Source organism: Corvus brachyrhynchos, unplaced genomic scaffold, assembly GCF_000691975.1.
Source record: "Corvus brachyrhynchos isolate BGI_N302 unplaced genomic scaffold, ASM69197v1 scaffold83, whole genome shotgun sequence".
Lineage (NCBI taxonomy): Eukaryota > Metazoa > Chordata > Aves > Passeriformes > Corvidae > Corvus > Corvus brachyrhynchos.
Window position 1 is genome coordinate 9,053,387 of NW_008238464.1, and position 21,228 is coordinate 9,074,614.

The 21,228-nt window shown below is 38.7% G+C and overlaps 1 protein-coding gene across 4 annotated transcripts in view; it reads right to left on the reverse strand.

Moving 5' to 3' along the window:
* The window catches only part of MYO16 (myosin XVI), a 371,250-nt gene that overhangs the window by 251,536 nt on the left and 98,486 nt on the right, over nucleotides 1–21,228 (reverse strand). For all 4 annotated transcript variants that reach the window (XM_017737061.1, XM_008635875.2, XM_017737062.1 and 1 more), the window contains exon 2: nucleotides 18,064–18,327. In XM_017737061.1, the coding sequence (XP_017592550.1) occupies nucleotides 18,064–18,289 (226 nt within the window). In that variant the 5' untranslated portion in view covers nucleotides 18,290–18,327. The remainder of the gene's footprint in view (nucleotides 1–18,063; nucleotides 18,328–21,228) is intronic.

A 21,228-nucleotide genomic window follows, 5' to 3' on the forward strand; every position in this document is an offset into this window, starting at 1 on the left:
TTTTTTTTTTTTTTTTTAGAACCTTCATTCCTAAAGTCTTACTTTCTTTCTTTTCCAGTTCATGGTACTCAACTCCCATCTGCTTTACAGTTACTCTTTCAAATAAAAAGAACCTAATTTACATCATTACTTGCAAATGCATGCACTGACAATATTTAGAGTAATGTAGAAAAACAGTGGTGCAAATCACAGTAATTTTGAGAAGACTGGAAGTAGCCATTCACTTCTATGGCCCAAAGACATTGTTGCAAGGGGCACACCGAGGATCAAAAAGCAATCGTGGTGACCCCTGGTTTTGCCTCCATTCAGAGCTTTGGCCAGGCCAGAGGGAGAGAACTGTTGTGGTAAGGTCTTAGTCACTAATAAATCTGTGATTTTATCTCACTGCACATATGACCTGTGTATATAACAGAACTGTTGGTAAAATCCTTCAACACCACCAAACAAAATAACACATGCTTAGCTGAAAGTACTGGGTCTATCATCACAGCCAGGGTTTTGCCAGCATAGCTACTTTCGAGGACAAAATAGCTGTGTCAACAGAAACTGGTAGCACAGACCTGACTGGATCCAGAAGGTCTGTTAGTGAGATAAAATTACAATAAAAATAAAGCTTTGTAACATTTACTGGAAGTTTAACACTCTGAAATTAACCTTAGGGGAAAGTGGCTGACCACACAGTAAACTTAAATATAGCTATTCTTAAAACTTTCACTTCCACCTAGTTAGTAAGATTTATTTATTTCAAGGTTAAAAAAAATAAAATGAATGAAATATCTTAGCATTTAGGTCATCTATTTCATTTTTTACACATATTTTATCTGTCTCCCATGTATGGATTCTCCTGGACTTCCTGACAAAGGTGACTACAATCAGCAAGAACTTTATCATCAGGCTACAGGCAAGTATTACAAAAGCTCACAACCCACTAGGTTCACCTTAGAGATATGTATGAAAGCTCTTTAAATTACCATTATAATTTTTAGGCAGAATTTTCAGCTACAGAAACACCTGATTGTACATTCAAATGTTTGTAGAATTGAATAAAAACTTCAGACCTTACAGCATTTTATTAATAAGTTAAATTTATTTCAGAATTTTCAAATTTCCAGTCCTATAGTCATTAAATGATAAACAATAAAACACACATCAGCTAAATAACTCAACCTGTGGTCAGTATCTTAATTTGAAAACCATTGTCATACCCATGCTTTTCCCTAATTTTAAGAGTTATGGAATTTGCATACAACATAGATTTTCATCTGAACAGACTGCACACCCCCTCTGTTTCACCAACATCTATGTTGATCCTATGCCAATGCTACCTAATTGGCATAAATCAAATTACTGCTGACTTATATTCTTTATGAAGCAGGACTCAGTTGCTCTTTAACTCGCACAACATGCAGAGAAAGTTTATGCCAGCTGGTTTAGAAGCCTTGTAAGCAACTCCTCACGATTTACAGTAGAGATCTGCAAGGATAACAGACTGCTATCCTGCTCAGCAGCTGCTAAATGGTACTAATTACCAGCTGTAGACCACTGGCTGTCAGGTCCTGTGTGTCTCCTACAACTCCCAGGGTGTGCAGTGCACAAGGAAGCAAACAAAGCAGGCGGTATAGAACAAGCTAGGGGCATTACTGATCCATGCATTTATCCAAAATAGTTGTGTATGTGGCAGATGAGTGACCAAAACTATGAGGAAAATGTGTAGTTCCAGGAATATCTCACCATTTGACATATGTGGCTCAGGCACCACCTTTCCCAGGGTGTGATCTGCGACAGTTTACATTGTCAAAACCAGAGCTGCTTCCCTCTTGTTCATGCATTCATCCACACACTCCTGCCCTCATCCTTGCATAGCAGTGCCACATGTCACACTGCCATGAGCTGGGATAGAGAGTTAAACCAGCTGAAGACCAACCTTATGAAAGGCACTTTCCAGATGGTTCATCTCCCTGCCTCTCTCCAAGATGAGCATAAAGATGGGAGGACAAAAGGACAGGACAGAAGCAGAGCCAGACAGAAAGGAGAGCAACCAATGGCAGCCTCAATTTTAGCTTAGTTTTTAAATCAAGTCAGTGGCTCCAAGACACCTGAATGCTTCCTTTTTTTCTCTGCATCAGCCCCATCAGCTGTGCAACAGGAAGGTGAATTGGTTTGGAGAGATGACACAGAATTTTGCTGTTGAATCTAGAGGGTGGTGCACTTTCTTTTGGATCAGTTTGCTGGACTGACTTACGCGGCAGCCACACAATTGCTAAATCTGATACAAAGAGCCTGCAGCAAAAATGGTGGTAGGAACAGCATCATAAAATCATGAATGAAATTTTCTGAATTAAAAAATATAGCATTATGTAACATCCAGCTGGGGCAGTGGGACAGGCCCTGTCCAGCTGCCCTGGGGTGGCCCCCGTGCTCCCAGTGGCCCACAGAGCAGCTGGGAACAGCTGGCCCTCGTGGTGCCCTTGCAGCGTTTACCTGTATTTAATTAAATTTGAACAAACTATCACATCCAGAAGGATTTCCAGTCCCACACTTCCATAGGTTTCATGGGAGCAGAGCCAAGTCTCTGCTGTTCTGCCTTGGCACTTTGAATGTCCACATAATTAAATTTTTTTGACTAAAATCCTATTTATCTATATATGCCATTTTACAGCACATTAAAACTGGTGTGCTGTGAAACACTTTCTGGTTAAGGCACATCCTGATGGATGGTAAACCCCGAACTATCAACACACTTCAGACTACTGATAACAGCATCTCAAGAGATGGTCAAGAGGTGTGAAGAGGCATGGAGAAACCCCACGCACAAATGAAATCATTCTCGTCTTCACTTTTACGGAATTTGAAAATAGACAGAAATAACTTGGATCTTGGTGTATTCATGTCACACATTTTCCAACAGTATCTGCATTCAGTCACAGTCTTTTATGATTTGCCAAAACCAACTGAGAATAACATATTAAACTTCTTAATGGTTCTTTTCTACTTCACAATGAATCCCCTCACCTCTCAATTTCTTTTTTTTTTTTTTCTTACACAATTTGTGAAGTTTGCAAAGGCTTATGACTCCTTGGACAGAATAATACCTCCTGTTGGAGGTGATGGAATAGGATTTTATTTTCCTTGTCAACTCAGGGATGGAATCACCACAGAGAGACACATCCAGAAAACTGAGCTTCTGGAGAGGCAGAAGTGTGAAGCTCCTCCTACTCTGCTAAGAATTCGTGACTAAGAAACTGATACAAGAGGTCAGGAGAGATTATCTGTACTGTTCAAATAGTCATGATCATTGTGGGAAAGCAGCATATGGGGTTCTGTCACATGAATCTCCCATATAAACAGGAATATGAAAAGTATGCGTGCTGCACAAATGTTTCAGTTTGGGAAAACTCTTCAAGTATTACCTTACAATTCTGTGCAGCACTTACTGCATTGGTTGCAACATGCTGGTTACCAAGTCCTTCTATTAACCTGTGCACTACATAAAACAAATATGAACATTTTCACATATTGGTTAGTTGCCACAAGTCTTCAAAGAAAATAACTATGCCTGTACACCTAGCTCAAAGATGTTTTAATTTCTCATTACTTGTTTTCCAAAATCTGATTTGGCTGAATTTCTGCATTCTTGAAACGAATTGTATTTTCCCTAATGGTATTCCAAGCAGTTTATACCCACTGGTCTTGAAGCCTTTTTCATTCTTTTCTAAGTTTTCACGTCTTTCCATGATATGAAGGGTCTGACAGTTACAGCAAGAATTTCTCTCACATGTTGGCTCCCAAACTCCCAATTTGCAAGGAATTCTTTCACACTTGGCAAAGGGCAAAGTTGTCACATTTCATAATATAACACAACGACTATTTAAATCTTTGTTCATTTCTGACAAGGGGGCCCAAATGCTAACTTTCACACTTGCCTGCTGTGTATTCTTTGTGCAGACAAGGAGTCTTCTGTCAGTAATGACTACAACAAAGGTGCAACCAAATGATAACTGTTAAGTGTCCTAATGACACTAATAAGGTTTTAACTAAATTCGTTTTAATACATTCTAGAATCTCTGTTAGCCTCCCTGATGACCAGTGGGTGGCCTGGAGGTCCAGCAAGGAGAGCAAATTGCCCACAGACAGGTCCAGACAGAAGACATAATCTCTTCCAGTCAGGGCTGCTCTGACTGCACAAGTGCAGCCTCCTGGGAATCATCCACTAACTTCCACTCACTCACATCCTAATGCTTCCACTCACTTGTATCCTACAGCTGTTTCTGGATGCTTGCAACTTCAGTGCATTCTGGCTGACACCTTCATTTTCCCACATCAGTTACAGCAACAACCACCACTATCAATATGCCAACAACAAAAAAAAATTGAAAAATAAGCAATGAACACATTATCACCCCAAGAACAACAGATCATGTGTATAAAGCCAGCATGGAAGGAAAGAGCTATCAGACTTGGAAACTGTGACTCACACCTTCTTAAACCACTTCAGAATAAGGAAAGGAAAACATCTCCATGTATCTGCTTTGAGATAATGCTGTCAGACTTGGGCAGCTGAAGTTTGCAGCAATGTAGACTTCATTTCAAAGTTCAGTATTTGAAATGAACAATACAGGGACACAGGAGACTGAAATGACAGATTTATAACAGTTCATCTGAAAGAAATGCACAACCAAAGAGACAAACTTGAAGCACAAACAATTCTGCATTCAATATCACCAAGCTTACAGACAGCTAAATCTATACACCAATCCTATGTAAGCTGAACCTGCACGGGGTTACCAGTGAAGCATTTGAGGATCTGGACAACATAGGGTGCAATGAATGACAGACCCTCTGACTCCTCTTCCCTGGTACCAGTCAGGCACTAGAATAGCCAAATTATTACGCCAAAGCTGGAGCAACCAGCACAAAACCAACACAAAGCAAATTTTGATTTATGTTTTACTTAATTTTTTACAGGTATGGATCGCCACAGTGTGAACTGGAGTTATAGGCCAGCACAGATAGGCCAAAATTACACTCACATAGTACTGGTATAATCACCTCTGTTTTATAGCTTATGGAAAGCAAAAGTCTGACATACAAGCTGATGGTTTAATTTGGCTTTGAAGTAGAATTATCAGTTGTTCTCCACAGGAATTCCTCTGCTTTGTTTAGTGTGCTCTTGCACTACAATAGTAAGAGCTGCCTTAGTTCAATACCCATTAGCACTCCTCTACAAAGTCAGCATGATATTAGACAATCAGACCTTCTGAGGTCCTTCTAGCCAGGCTGATCTTTTAACTCTATGAATTCAATCTTGATGTCAGCAAGGGGAAGGAGCAACCCACATCACCTAACAGAAGAGGGGCTCTCAGTTCTGAGTCATACCAGTGAGTCCACGTCCATGTGGAGACACATGGTAGGTCTGGGCTGCAGTGATGAGCTACAACTATAGAGCCTCAAATTTCCCCAGTGATACCAAATGTCACATGTTCTCATTTGCTCAAACAATACATCTGACAGGTAGCTGGTACATAAATCTGATAAATCAGGGAGAAGCAAGAGAGAACTCCACACTAGAAGTGCCTAAGTTAAGAGAAAGAGATAAGGACTAATCCAGAAACATCAGAACTATATATATTTGGACTTTACATCTGTCCTTTTCTGTCCAGCTTGTATAATTCTAAATATGTGATCCATAGGATTTTTAGGGAGAGGCTTGAAAGTAAAAGTCTAATGCTCATCTTGTATAGGAACTGAGAAGCCAATGAAGTTCAGATGACCATTATTGAAAAGTTTGGTAGTAAGATAGTAACCTCTTATAGGATGCCCCTTTAGTAGACTAAGAAACAAAGCAGCAGTTCAAATTTCACACAGATACTTCCAGCTTTAAGAACACTTCAAGGCATATTTTCTGTACTGTCAATGGGTAAATGTGGAAGTCTGGAAAAAACTGCCATTTTATGTCAGCAGTAGCTGTGATTGCTAAAATCTGCAGCACAGACCCTAACTCAAGGATTTAGTGCTATAGCTGTTGTGTTTGTCTTTTGAGCCCAAATGTAATCAAAACCCTAAAAAGTGCACGGTGTGAGATGCTCTAACCACCTGTAAAAACCATTGCCCTGTAAAATGGCTGTGCTGCTTCAATGTCACATACGCGCTGCATTGTACTAGAGAGTCATCAGAAAGAAATGTAGTAAGAAAGCAGTATGTGGTTCCAGGATGAATGAATTCTACCTTGAACCTTTTGCATATGCTTAAAACCCTCGTTCAAAGGAGGACATTTAGAATTATTGTCAATTTCACCTTAACTGCTCACATTTCCACCCCCATTCTTGGATGCAATTCACACAGAAACACAAGCTAAATTAGCCATTCCCTTAGATTTATTGATTGTATTCTTGCAACCTTCAGTTCCTCCACTGTAATAGCCTATTACTGTAAAGGCCGCAATGAACAAAAAATGAGAAGAATCAGTTTCCTGTACATTATGCCATATATGCTTTCTACTAATTCCTATCATAGCTATAGAGTTTGTTCACTGTCAATTTGAAGTGTAAAAGGTTTTAACAACTAAAAAGCCTTGCAGACTGAGTTAAGATGATATATCAGTGCACTGAGAAAAACGAATCCTTCAACTCATGTCTCAGAGGATAGAAAGATGACTGAAATAATAAGCAGTATATATACTTTGTGTTTTGAATTTGTACTGAGGAAGAAAGACCACTAGGCGCTATATAAATAAGCCTCTTTCTCAGATATGTTTGTATTTTTGCTGGGAAAGGTTCTAGGATTCAGACAGAAGGAAAGAATCATAGAATATGCTGAGTTGGAAAGGACCCAGAAGGACCTTCGCTGTTCAACTCCTGGCCCTGCACAGGACACCCCAAGAGTCATACCACGTACCTGAGAGCATTGTTCAAATGCTTCTTGATCTCTGTCAGTCTTGGTGCTGTGACCCCTGAGGAGCCTGTTCCAGTGCCCAGCCACCCCCTGGGTGAAAAATCTTTTCCTGATATCCAACCTAAACCTCCCTTGACACAGCTTCAGGCCATTCCCTCATGTCCTGTCACTGGTCACCACAGATGAGAGATCAGTGCCTGCCCCTCCTCTTCTGCTCACGAGGAAGCTGCAGACTGCAGTGAGATTACCCTCGGTCTCCCCTTCTCCAGGCTGAACAGACCAAGTGACCTCAGCCTCTCTTCACACAGCTTCCCCCTAAGACCCTTCACCATCTTTGTGGCCTGCTTTTGACACTCTCTAAAGGTTCAATACTTTCCTTATATTGTGGCACCCAAAGCTGCCCCCAGCACTCGAGGTGAGGCCGCCCCAGTGCAGAGCAGAGTGGGACAATCCCCTCCCTTGCCCGGCTGGCGATGCTGTGCCTGATGCCCCCCAGGACAGGGTTGGCCCTCCTGGCTGCCAGGGCACTGCTGACTCAGGGTCAACGTGCCACTGACCAGGACCCCCAGCTGCCTTCCCTGGGCATTGCTCTGCAGCCTCTCATTCCCCAGTCTATACTCACAACCAGAATTGCCCCATTACAGGTGCAGAATCTCGCACATGCTCTTGTTAAAAAAGAGAAGAATAACAAAAAAAAAAAAAAAACCAACAAAACAAAAAACCTAAAGAGGTAGGACTTAACAATTAAAAAAATAACTTGCTGCATTTAGTGGCTCTGATCATATTAATTTAGTTATGCCTTCAAGTGTTCTAGAGAAAGATACTCCACTTAGTTGTCCCCACTCCAGAAAACCTCCAAACCAACTCCACTTTTAGAAGTTTTGAAGGAACGTTCTTCTCAAACTGGCAACTAATTTGATAGTCATAAAATAAAGTCTGTGTGTTGCAAGACCTCAGAATAAGGTCTTTTCCCAGTCTTAAGTATTCCATTTTATTTTATTTTATCTTATTTTATGCTCCAGCATAGCAATTTAAGAATATGCCCTGTTAGGAAAAGTCTTCTTTTGTTAGGAAAATTCTTTTAAAGTTAAATTTAAAAACTGAAAACGTTTTTAAGGCCTTATTTAAGTTCATTTTTGTAAAGAATTGTATTATAGCTATAAAGGTTTGCTCGTAAAAAAAGAAAAAATAACAGAAAAGGTTATTCTCTATTGATTTCTGTAGTTCCCCACCTTAATTTCTATCATAGTGTAATTTGTGATTGAAATGAAAACATTTTAAAGTAAGTTATATTGAAAGATATCTACAGAAAAGTTTCTCCTTTGTACTAAAATATTATTGGAAATCAATATGAAGCACAATAATTACACTGGAGAGTAAATCAAAAGCAATTTGCATAGAAAATATTCTATTCTTGTTCTCTTTTTATTTCACAGTAGACTAGGATCTTCTGCCATTACAGCAATATTCTTTTTAGTCAGTGACTTATAACAATAAGCAAAGAATGTCAGCAGTACCTGCTACTCAGTAGATACCATCTTTCACAGAGAAAATAGGCTTCTGATTGCTGCCAATTTATAGTCTTGCATCCCACTGTGGATCCCCTTTCAGCTGAATAGGAGGAATGCCAGGTGCCAATTTGTAGGTTGCTAATGGCTTAACGAACCTTTATCGGCATGACAGTGAATTTGTGAGTGATTAGTCCTTGTGTTTCTTCATACTTCATACTTGAATGCTGGAGCATGCTGTGCTGGTTTCAGCTGAGGTAGAGTTAATTTTCTTCACAGTGGCTGTTGGGGGGCCATGTTTTGGATTTGTGCTGAACACAGGGTCAATAATATAAAGATGTTTTTGTTATTGCTGAGCAGGCCTTACACAGAGCCAAGGCCTTTTCTGCTTTTCGTACAACACTGGGAGGAAGTTGTTGGTGCATGGGAGGTTGGGAGGAGACACAGCCACAGGTGACCCCAACTGAACAAAGGGATATTCCAGACCACAGGATGCCATGCTCAATATGTAAAAAAAGGGGGAAGAAGGAGGAAGGGTGTACATTTAGAGTGTTGGACTTTGTCTTCACAAGTCACCATTACATGTGATGAGGCCCTGCTCTCCTGGAGATGGCTGAACACCCGCCTGCCCATGGGAAGCAGTGAATTAATTCCTTGTTTTTTGCTGCTTGTGTGTGTGGCATTTGCTTTCCCTATTAAACTGTCTTTATCTCAGCCCACAAGTTCTCTTCTACTCTTCCAATTCTCTCCCTGATCCTGCTGGTGGGGGAGTGAGAGAGCGGCTGCATGGAGCTTGGCTGCTGGCCATGTGTTGGGTTAAACCACAACACATGCTCAAGTGGGAAACTTTGTATTTTTAAATGTAATGGAGGGTCTTATGAAAACAAAAACTATGAATATGGAACTATAAATAAGCTTAATAGGTTTAAAATGAAATAAAAAAGAACAGATACATGTCTATCTGCTCAGACCAGATTGCACTCTTAAAAAGGTGGATTTTTGTTTAGAGGTAATGGTCTTCTAAATAATTTTTCTTGACATTTTCATTTGCAAAAAGCCTTTTGAATAAGACTGATTAAAAGTCATGAATAATTTACACACTGACTTTTCCAACTGCAGAAAAGCTTTATATCATAGTCCACCAAAATAAATATTTAAGAATTTTGAAAATGTGTTCAGAAGTAATTAAAAAAAAAATAAGAAAATGGGAGTTTTCACAAAGGTCCCCTTAAAAATATTTTGTTTTACACTTGCAACTGAAGCAACACTTACGATTTCTAGTTAATCAAATGTGGTTTTGTTTGGATATGTGGGATTAAAGTTCAAGAATGGGCTTACCTACATAGAAAACAAGCAACACTATTCTTACACTTTAGAAATCTGTGATTCAAAGAAAAATCCAAAAGCTGAATTTCTAGGAACTCTGTATCAGCTTTTAGAGATGATCAACAAATCCTTCAGGGTGAACTTACAGACACCCAAAACCATCAAATGGGAATCATGAAGTTCAAACACGTATCTCAGTTTTTATTTATTCACAGCTTAAGCATGTGAAACAGGACTGCAAATAGTCCAGTACATACTCCTGTTTTCAAAACACAGTAGCAGACATACTGATAGCATTGAGATTTTCGTACAACAGTTCACTATTCATTCAACTTTCGACAGTTTACTATACTGTAAGCAAGACCAGCTGGATCCAATTTGCCTCTCAGGCCCCTTCCCCAGGAGAAAGCCATGCCAGGCCAGACACTGCTGGAGATACCTGTGGTGTGTGGACAGAAGAGTCAGTGGGACAGAGAAATGCACCGAAAAAAATGGCTCTCAAAGCAATCCACAGGCAAAACCTCATGACAACATCATAACTCCACTTGATCAAAAGACAGATAAATTACACTTGGTGTGAATCTCCCTGCTCAGGAGGACCCAAAATAGAGGGATGCTTTGTCTTTAATCCCTCTTACAGGCAGAGGATAGCTCTTCCAACCAAGGTAGTTCTGGGCACATGCAGAGACAAAAACTGCAGCTGAAACAAACCAGGAAAATTTCACGGCTAAGAGAAAACTAGTCATGGAGCAGAAGCACTCCTGTGGTTAGACAGTCCACGTGGAGAACAAAAGGGATGATTAAATCTACACCCTCAAGTCTATTCTTCACTTTTTGATATGTCATTCCTTTTTCTGTGAGCCTTACTTTTTCCAAATAAATAAGCGTTCTATATTAGTAATCATACATATTTTCATCAACAACAAATCATTTAATATCCAGTTCTCAGCTTTACCAAATTACTAAAAATGTAAACACGTGGACAAAAAGCACATATGGAATCCTGTAGGAATTCAAATGCATTCAAATTTAATCTCCCTGTGATTTTATGATAGCTTTTGAAATGGGCTGCTTTAATTACTAAACATCTGTTACCCAATAACTAAAGGCATTATGTTTCCCTGCGTCATAACAAAAAGATGCCCTGTGTTGCTGAATTCAGCACACATGGAGCCAAAGAAAGTTAACAACCATGCTGAATCTATAGGTTTGAAGCCTTGCCCTGGTTTGAAACGTGTCTCTACCTTCTGGGCCTTTGGAAAAGCTTCTTCATCAGTGGGTGGGTTGATTGATGCTTTATTTTCTATACACAGGACAAATTAAATCACTAGCAGCATGTTGGACAGTCAGCTGCATTAGTGTCATCCAAACTTACAGACATGATTCCCAGTCCAGAATGCATGAATCTGTCTTGTGAAAGCATTAATTTACAGTATATACTTTTCTTCCTTTCCAAAAGCCCCAGTTTGCAAAATTTTTGTGTACTTCATTAATTTCATATGCTCTGATTAGTCTCTTGACTTCACTGTTCAGAGTTTACTGCTTATGTCTCTTAAGGATTGGACAATAAATATTAAATTGTATAAATTATCATACATGTGTTTTGTGATTTCTTCTACAATAGTTCCTAGAAAACCAACATTTGTAAATAGTCCCTTTTAGATTACTGTCTAATGTACATTTGCCTCCTCTGATTCAAGGGAAACTAACTGTAAAATCCAAAATAGCTCTGTGTGGGGATGTCTCCCTATTATTACATGCATAATGAATTCCATTTGCTTTCCCAGTAAGATAAAAATAGCCTTTAATGAAGTTTAGAGTGAGAGTAAATAGTAATCTGAAATTAAAATATATTAAATAATGCTTGAACAACCCTGAAACAAAGAACTATAAGATCTGAGAAATCTTTGATTTAAATTTTAAAAATGAGCATGCTAAAATAAGGAAATTCAGAGTATGCAATACATTTTAGTTCACCTGTAGTTCTGTTCTGAATGTTCTTGACCATTCAGAGTTTTAAATTCGTCAAACTGAAATTAGATTAAATTGATTATTTTTGGGTTCCCTCTTCATGATGTCACTATGCAGCACCTTACTAATCATCGTTATTTGTCTCATTTCCTAATAACTCAGGTTTTGGCCCAAGCTTTAATTTGTTTTTATCTGGGAGCTTTCTTTTGTCATGAAGGTTACCTGTGCATGCTAAACACACTGGCTACTGTTTGCCATTTTATCCTTCTCAGGGTTGGAATAACTGCTAAAAGTGAGATTTCCCAAAAGCAAGTGTAAAATCAAAAGAAATCAAGAGTGCATTGAAAACTGGGAACAGTTACTCAGATTACACAACCAAATTCTGATTCACCAACAGTATTTATACTTCTGGCCTTTATGCCCTTGGTATAACACATGTATAACAAGTGGGTATGTCTACATATATATATATATATATAAAATATAATTATCCCATGCATTTAATTTTCCTCATCTATTATTCTTTGTTATTATTATTATTATTATTTTAGCCCTGCCTCATAAGAAGGCTGAAGCTGTGACAGTATACAAAAGAAATGCTAATTAAAGTACCTTTGGGAGGAGAATGGAATGAAAGAAGGTAATATTAAATATTAATCATAAGAAACAAGGCAGGAAGATTTTTAAAGGTGGAAGCAAATAAGAGTGGATTATGATAACTTGGGATGGCACAAAAGATTAATCTGAACTTTCACACAGAGATCCTTCTCTTTTCCAGTCACCTTTTTTTTAAACTCAAGATGGAGTTATTTTTGCCTAATTTAAGGAAACTCTGCCTTAATTATAAGAACCTAACTTGAGAGATTTAATGTTACACTTGTTTTTCACCTCTTTCCTAAACATTAAGCATAATAATGTGTTTTATTACTTTGTGTTTCTGTAAAACTTTTCAATTACTAAAATTCTCTGTCTTTAGTAAACACATTCTTTTTTTCTCTTTCAGTCTCTTCTGGTAGCAAAGACGCCTCTGAACTTCTGACACACAACAAAGCAATCCTCACCCAAGGCATTGGTGAATTTTAAAAGCCAGGCATTGCCATGCTTGGAGCCTTGCTTTCTAACCATTCATCCCAGCATGTGCAATAGGCAAAAATCAGAAAAGCTGTGATCAGTTTGAGAAGAGGAGGTATCATCGAACACGTAAAAAGGTAGGCTGAAAGTCAGAATCCTAACAGCAGACAGGCTACCTGAATATATTCCCGTTCTTCTTAATTATACAGGTGTTTGCTAAGAAGTCTGTGTTGCACACTTTTGCTAAGAAGTCTGTGTTGCACACTGTTGCCTGACAACAGGTTTCACATAATGCAGCCTTGCACTCCTGTCACTACTGCCCACACCCTGCTTCTTCCAGCTGTTTAAAAAGACTGCTGACAAGGTCAAACCTGTTTGGTGAGGATCAGTAAGTTTGCCCTGATATGTTTGCCAGACACAGTCAGTGCAAACCACTGCTTTCCAGGATATCTTGTGTGTAACCAACCAAGCTGTTTCTACTGGAAAAAGGACATTAAAGCAAGCATAAGCAAGCCTAATGTAATAAGATGCAAAAATAAGAAGTCAGTTAGTAGATTTGAAAACAATGCAAGGACATAATAAAAACCTGGTTTATTTCAGCTCAGTTTCAGCCTCAGTTTTCTGTTTCAGATTATTTTTTTTTCCAGGAATAGGAAGGATCATTATAACATCTCTGACACGTTCTCCTAACTATTGAAAGCTAATGGTGAACTCATTGCCACCTTAAATTAAAGATACATCCTTCTTTTGAATAGATTTTGTTTCCCCTCCCCAAGCCCTCTTTATGGCCCAAAGCTGTTCAGATGTAAATTACAGTTCAGCACCAGCCCCACCTGTACCCCCTTTTATGCTCACTTACACACCCTTTTACTTAATGTAACTGCAATTTATCGTAACATTGTACATTATACAGTGCTCATTAAAATAACTAATAATACTAAATAATGCCTTCCATTATATTGATTATTCCAAACCTTTAAAGTATCAAGATACTATCAATCTCACAATATTACATCTTTCACACACCTGGAGATACTGGCATCACAGGAGGGGAAGTGAGACAGGATTCCTGTTTTCTTCCCTGCACTATGAAACTGCTCTGCAGTCAATCAGCTGGGGCTAGGACCCAGTCATGGGAGACCTCTCCCGACAGTGAACACTGCAGGAAAAGTAGGATATTGGTATCGTCCGCTTTTTAAATCACCTTTTCCTGACATGCCCTGGTGAGAGAAGGGAGAGTAAGGCTGTCCCCAGCATTCTATCTCTAAAGGCAAAGGGTCACACTGGCAGCTCTGCAGGGTTAGGAAGAAGCTCTGGGAGAGTTGAGGAGGGCTGACTGAACCAAGCAGTCAATACAAAAGGACCAAGAACCATTACTAGAGACTCAGCATTATGCTAACACTCACTCACCCTGGCATTTCTGCTATTTAGAATCACAATGCTGTCACAGAATCAGCATATTGCTCATCAGAAGGATGAAATGGGTTTAAATAGGGTTTAGGGAATCTGCATTTGCCTTTTGTAATGCTGATTTTCACAGGAGTACCTCTTTTGTCTCCAGACTGAATCTGATGGCCCTCTGCACTTTGTACCCTGACCTACCCCGACCTGACAGCAGGCAGACTTTATGGTACACATCATGACTGCATTACAATTTAGAGGTTTTATAACAAAATATACTTACTACATACAAAGATTTTCTGACAATACTACATTTTGAGTAATGCTGCAGGATGACTGAGAAGGTGGGTTACAGAATATACCAAAAGATGATAGAAACTCAAGCCAGTCCTGTAGTTTCCCCCCATGTTAGATTTCAGGTACAGGACTGTCATGTCCACTTTTAGCTACTGTTTTAGTTGTAGCAAGCTTATCTATCAGTTCACATTTATTCAAAGCAGCCACTGTTTCTCACTGCTGTCAGTGCCAACAACTGCATCACTACCTCAGGAAGGATGCATACCCCTTGTTCTCCGGAGGCCCAAACACAAAAAAGATCCATTTGACTACCTTGTATTTGAAGCAGAAACTCAGACTGGGACTTGCTCAGTTTATTTCCTTAATACTCAGTTCATTTCCTAGTTGCTTGTAGATGAGTCTCAGCTGATGTGCAGGCTTAGCAAATACTGATGTATGACCTGTGTGTATCAGAGAAGATCTGAGTCCACATGGTAATCCCACATGTAGGTGCAAGCATGCCTAGTCCACAGTGGGAAGGAATGGGATGCAGAAGCCTGCTTGGCTGCATCTCCCATTTTGCAGTACATTTATATGACTGACGTCAGCAAGATAAATTTCCTGCTGTCCATTTTTATTAGGGATTTAACATCTCACAGAAGAAAAATACATAGGATTTATAGGAAAATTAACTAGAGGTATTCCCTTGCCAGCTGTAAAGATGTACAAAATCAGTGTCAAAAAACAGTGGACTCACTTAATCATCAGCTTCTGCTTTTATATATGTCAACACTGAGAGTTAATAGTTGCAGAATCTCCCAAAATGCTCACTGCTTGTAGTGTGGGTGAATGTGGCCCATCAACAGCAGTAAAAACATATTGCTTTAAAAGAGAGATGCTGCAAGGAGACAGAGAAGGAGGATTCCCCTTCAATCTCCCTGGGTCAGATAAAATACTGAAGAACAGTTAAGAATAATAACAAAAAAATATAGTTAATAATTTCAAATGTCTCCAAAAAGAGCAAAGATACATCATTTCACTAGTTTTTAACTTACTGAGAAATCAAATGAGCATATATTTCATTCTTAAATTTGAGACAAAGGAGATCACCAGTAAAAATTTCTCAAAGCCCATTCTAAAATTAATTTTAGAGCAAACTAATGATCACTCCTGTTAGCATGCAGTAACAGCAATGCATTTGGTGCCCAGCAGCAGCTGCTATAGTAATTTTGGAGAAGATATATTACATTTTTCATTAATAACAAAGACAATGAATTTGCAAGAGTGAAATTCTGACCAGATTGAGTTGTGAAATGTCTCTGCACCAGCCACATTATAAATTCATCTTTATATATATATTAATGGTATCCAATTTATCTCATATACCAAACCAGAGCTACAACTCACCACTTCAGAATGTGCTGTCTAGTCTATATAGTTTATGATACACCAGCAAAAATGAACCACTGGACTTCACTTGGACAACTACTTCTATCCCATTGTACTGTTGTGCCCTCTTTTCACATTCTATACTACATTTTTTTGCATTTCATTAATAGAACTGCAAAACACGTTTCTTAGCTGTCTTTTACACCTATCGAATGCTGTTGATTGCTGAGCACATTTTAAAATATGATTAAATACACAAGAGAAATGGGTGGTAGCAAAAGCCCAACTTGCCCAGCTATACCTGTTTCAGTGGGATTACTTCAGGCTGTGTCTAGCTGACCCTTATGGATTGACTCATGACTGTTTTGGGGCACTAGCTGTACTTCCAAACCACATTTTCCAGTACAGTTTTACCTGAAAGGGATCTACTTTACATCCTCCATAAAACAAGACCAAACACAGTAAATTGATGTGATATTTATTACAAAAGAACATGTCTAATTTGAACAGAAATTCTAACGTAGGTATATTCACTAAAGAGTCATGGTTGGGTGTTCCACAGCAACAATAGAAGGAAAGTGGCTTTCATGTCTGTGAGTTTAAACTTTGTTGTTGTTTTGGTTTCGGTTTTTTTTTTTTATGATAATCATTCTTAATATGGCATTTTTCACCCCAAAGCAAACAGGTCCTGGGAACATTTGGCTAAAAAACATCAGACAGGCACTTGCAGGTCCCCAAACTGCCTAAAGACAACAATCAGACATTTTCATAGTCATGGGAAAGGACCATAGGCAACAAATTCAGGACTATGTTATCTGCAGGCTATTTGAGCTCCTTGCTTCTGGGGACCTATTTTATCTGTTTCAAGTGCAGGACACCATTTCTGGTTTTCCTCAACTTTTCTTTTGTCTGCCTGAGGTATCTTCCCTTTCTGCTTACGTTATTCAGTCTCAGCACTTGCTGAACTTTATATTCTGACTCAGGTGCAGCTCAAGGCCAAGTATAGACAACACAAAACACCGTCGATGCCCTACTCCACTGCAGTAAACAACCCACATTTCTTCAGTGTGAATGTCAGAAATAGCCTCAAGTATCTGACTTTTACAGAATGTTAAAAGTCATACCTAGTATTCTGTTTGGTTTTTAAAGAAAGATGGAGCTATGGGAACATAGAAGAAGATCTTCCTTTATCATTCCTACACGCTCTAGGAGAGTGCAATGAAAGGTTGTGAATTTTATTTATAATTTAGTTATAAATAATGCCCTGTGCACTGACTTGAAAAGAACTTTTTGATCCATTTCCTCTAAAGATCTAAATGTGTAGGACTCTACCTCAGTGATAAGTAATGATAGTTAGAGAAAATGCACAATACAATGGAGATTCAGGAGTGAGTAAACAAGACATACCTAATAAAACTGATAAAAATTAGGAGAAACTTGTCAACTTTTTTGCATGATGTGTGTCTGTCTCAGAGTGTCCCCTTTTTACGCTGAGGTGATTACAAAGAACTGCCATAAAATCTTTTTGCAAAGGAGGTGCCAACAACATTGTATCAGATCTTTTCTTACATCCCTCCCCACCACACAACACTATGGGGATTTCTGGGGACTTCTAAAACTTGGGAGACTCTTACTGCAAGGTTTGGTTTACTTCTGAGGAGTAAATTGCGAATTCCTCAGGTTACTATCAGCTGCACCAGGGATTCAGACAATGCCAGGAAACTAAAAACAGAACCCTTATGTATTTGAAAAGGACATAAACATAATTTCACAAACAGAGAGGTGACCTATCTGGTGTGACTATGGGTCAACATCATCTCCTTGCTCTAGACACTCCAGTGTCACTAACAGCAGTATCCCTTACTCCAGATTTTGGCTGAAATGAGAACCTAATTTTCAAAGTAACTTGTGTTAAATTCTATGGCTCATGTAAGTATGTAAGAGGCCACATATAATCACAGAATCATAGTCCTTACTTGCTTTGAAAGATATTAGTTTATATTAATCTCAAATTCATTAGGTTTCTGAGGGTTTATTCTCCACACCTTGTTCATTTCAGTAACAAGCTGTAATATGTTGTATGCAATACATGCTTGCATATTGTATTGAGACAATCACTTTATGATTAGTATTTTGTATTTTACCTAAAGATAGGTGAGCAGAACAAGTAAGCTCCTCCCCTGGAGCTTTAACTGTACAAAGGAAAATATCGTACAACATTAATAAGTACCTTCTTTATCATCATGACGTATGACTGCATCCTGTATCATATCAGCAAGATTAAAACGAACTCGTTGATTCTTTCCATGTTTCAGCTTCTTTCCATAGCCCTCCCGTTTTTGGAAAGCTTTTTCTCGTTCATAATATGCTTTTATTTGGTCACAGCGCATCCGCTTGACCAGCCGCTGCCGCTGGCCAAGGGGAAGGGACTCCAGCAAGCACTGCTCAATTTCCATCTCATGGGTCCGAAAAACATTACATAGCTGGAAACAGCCTGGAAGAAATTAAACATAAGCAAATTTAGATCATGCTTTCAAATGTGCCATGAAACCTCCACCAACTATTTTGTTGTTCTAACCATGTGTAAGTCCATCATGTGAGCTCCTCCTACTTGACCAAGACTGACTACAGAGAATCTATGTCATTTTCATTTACTTTTTGAAAACAACACATAACTCATTCCAATAAATCACTGATGCATTTTTAAAAAGCTGGCTAAGTTCATGTGAACAAATGTGAATAGAAGGAAGTCTGAAAGTTCCAACGTGTGATGGGCAAAATACCTAAATACTTCAAAACAATTCAAGTGGGTCGCATTTGCTTACAAACAAGAAACTACTATAAAGAGTAATGCTAGATTGATGCCCATGCTTCTTTTTTAATCATTTTTATCTTGCTTTAGGTTGGCAAATTCCTGTATTCAGTGAGAAGAAAAATCATCATATCATAATTTTAAGAGTTCATTAGCATGCAGTGGGCACTCAGGCAACTACTTCTTAAAAACATCAAAGTCATTTCAGATTCCTAATCACATGTACAACTTTTTTCTATTTTTAATTATTTTTCGTAGTACAGAGCCCTCAAAATTGATCCTTCTAATGAAACCATCAGATACTGAAACCTTCATGCAGAAACCAATCACAAATGTGAATCAGTTGAATCAGTTATTCCTAACATCCCCAGCACTACCTTGAAGTCAGATTCTTCTTTTGTTTTTACCATTAAATATGGTATTTTTATTGACTTCGCAATAACACTGATGTTCAAGTATGTTCTCTTTTCCACTGAGAGCAAAGACTGTAGGAGACTGAGTGCTGCTAATTGCTTTTCAGGGGACTGTTATGTTACAAAAGGAGGCTAGTGGATTGTCAGATAATTTTATTGCCCAAGTCCTTGAAGGTGAATCCACATCCATCAAAAATGTGCCCACTTACCTGCAGTAGGGCCTTTTGATGTGGTGGCTACAGACCACAGACCACCCCATCACTTCTGATTCTCATGTTCTACTTTACATATATGAATTTCCTTCATATGGGGGCTAAGTGCTCAAATTTGTACTTTCTAAGGACTGACAGCAGCCCAAATGAGGGAGGTTTTCTCTCCATAGTTTGAAGGAAGACCTTTTGAAGGAAATACAGACTCAATTCACCTTGGGAAGTTAAGAAATACCAAAATTAAGCATTACTGTGCAACTTTAATTAGACCTTATATTGTCTACCTGTTTTGTGTAGTTACATCATCAAAGGATCCCTATCTCATTCAGGGCACACCTGAGTAGTGCTGACTAAATGACCATTTTGTTTTCTCCTTGTTGGTTGATGCCTATTTATTCTACTGAATACCATTCAAACCCTGCTCTGAAGGCATAATTAACAATCTCCTGACAGGATTTTGTAAAGCTCACATCACCACAGCACATAAAAACATCACAAATACGTATTTTTTTTCATTTAAAAAAAGGACAACAGAGCATTCTTATCTGCATTCTCTACAAAGGAACTGAAAAACAATTATTTTCTTTTTAAATCCCTCATTTTGGGTGTCCCATTCAAGAATTTTATGTTTTTTTCTTAAAGTGTTTTGGTTTGCTTTAAAGGCATTCTATTCTATAACCTATTATGTATCAAAATTCCAAACTAAAATATTATCAAAATAATAGTCTTAGGTCTGCATGCCAGTCACTCTATGAATTCTATGTATAACATTACATATTTTTTTCTAAATAATTTGTTATATTATTTCATAAATAGAAGATAATATAGATAATATATTACATATTATATATTCCATTAGATAGTGTATGTATTTACTATAAGTTACAAGCCAAGGTCTCAAACAAGACTTCCCAAAACTGAGAAGCACACATTTATCCAAAAAGTGCCCAGAGTGTCTCGTTGGGAAAATCTATGACAGAAGCAGACACAGAATACAATTCTACATGTCAATTACAATTCAGTCAATTACTTTTAACATAGGCTACTCTCTCCTTATAATTTCTGTTCCTTTCTTAGCATGCCCTTCTAGTTAGAAGAACATGAGTCGTAAAACTAAAAATTGGAAACAAGTATTGGCTTGCATTAAGCCAAAATACAAACCCTTTCTTCTGGCATGTCAAAGCCAACAACTACTGCTGTATAAAACAAAATTTTCCACTTGACATTAAATGATATGTTTCATTTCATAGCAAAAATTATATGTTTTATTTCTTTTATTTCCTTGTTGGGAGACACAAGGAAATGAAAGGGTAGCTCTGTAATGCTGCAGAAGATGTAACTTTATTCCTGGCTTCAATCCCAGTGTTCAGAGCATTCAATCCCATAGAAGAGCTACACTCAGACCATACTCAGCCTGAGGTAGTTTGCAACTGCATCTTCTTTCTCTCATTATAGGACTGTGGAATAAGCAAACTTCAAGTCTTTTCTATTAGAAGTGTTCTGCTGTGTATAAAATATTTCAGTAGCCAAGCCTTTAGCCTACACAGGCTTTTTGGCTTGTAACACCCTAAGCTTATATCCTAACACTTCTAAATGTGGCTATAGTGCCTGCCAGCAAGGCTCACAGCCACAGAGGGAAAACCAGCTCACTGCATTAAACCGTTTTTGCCTGCAGCTGGGAGCCCACCCCTGCTCTGTTCATTCCTTCTTTATGAAGGGAAGAAGAAGCAGCCATGTGTGGGGAAACACAAAAGGTGCAAAGGTATTACAGCTGGTGGTTGGGTCAGTGGCTCTGACCCAGGAAGAGGTGACCGGTCCAGGGAGATGGTCCCAAAAGGAATCGCCTTCCTGAGGCCCGGTGTCTTCCCTCAGCTGCTGGCAGAGGAGCCCTTGCAGAGACTGTCAGCTCTTTAGTGATTGTCAGCTCATGATTTCAGCTCAGCTCTGCAGGGCAGCCTCCA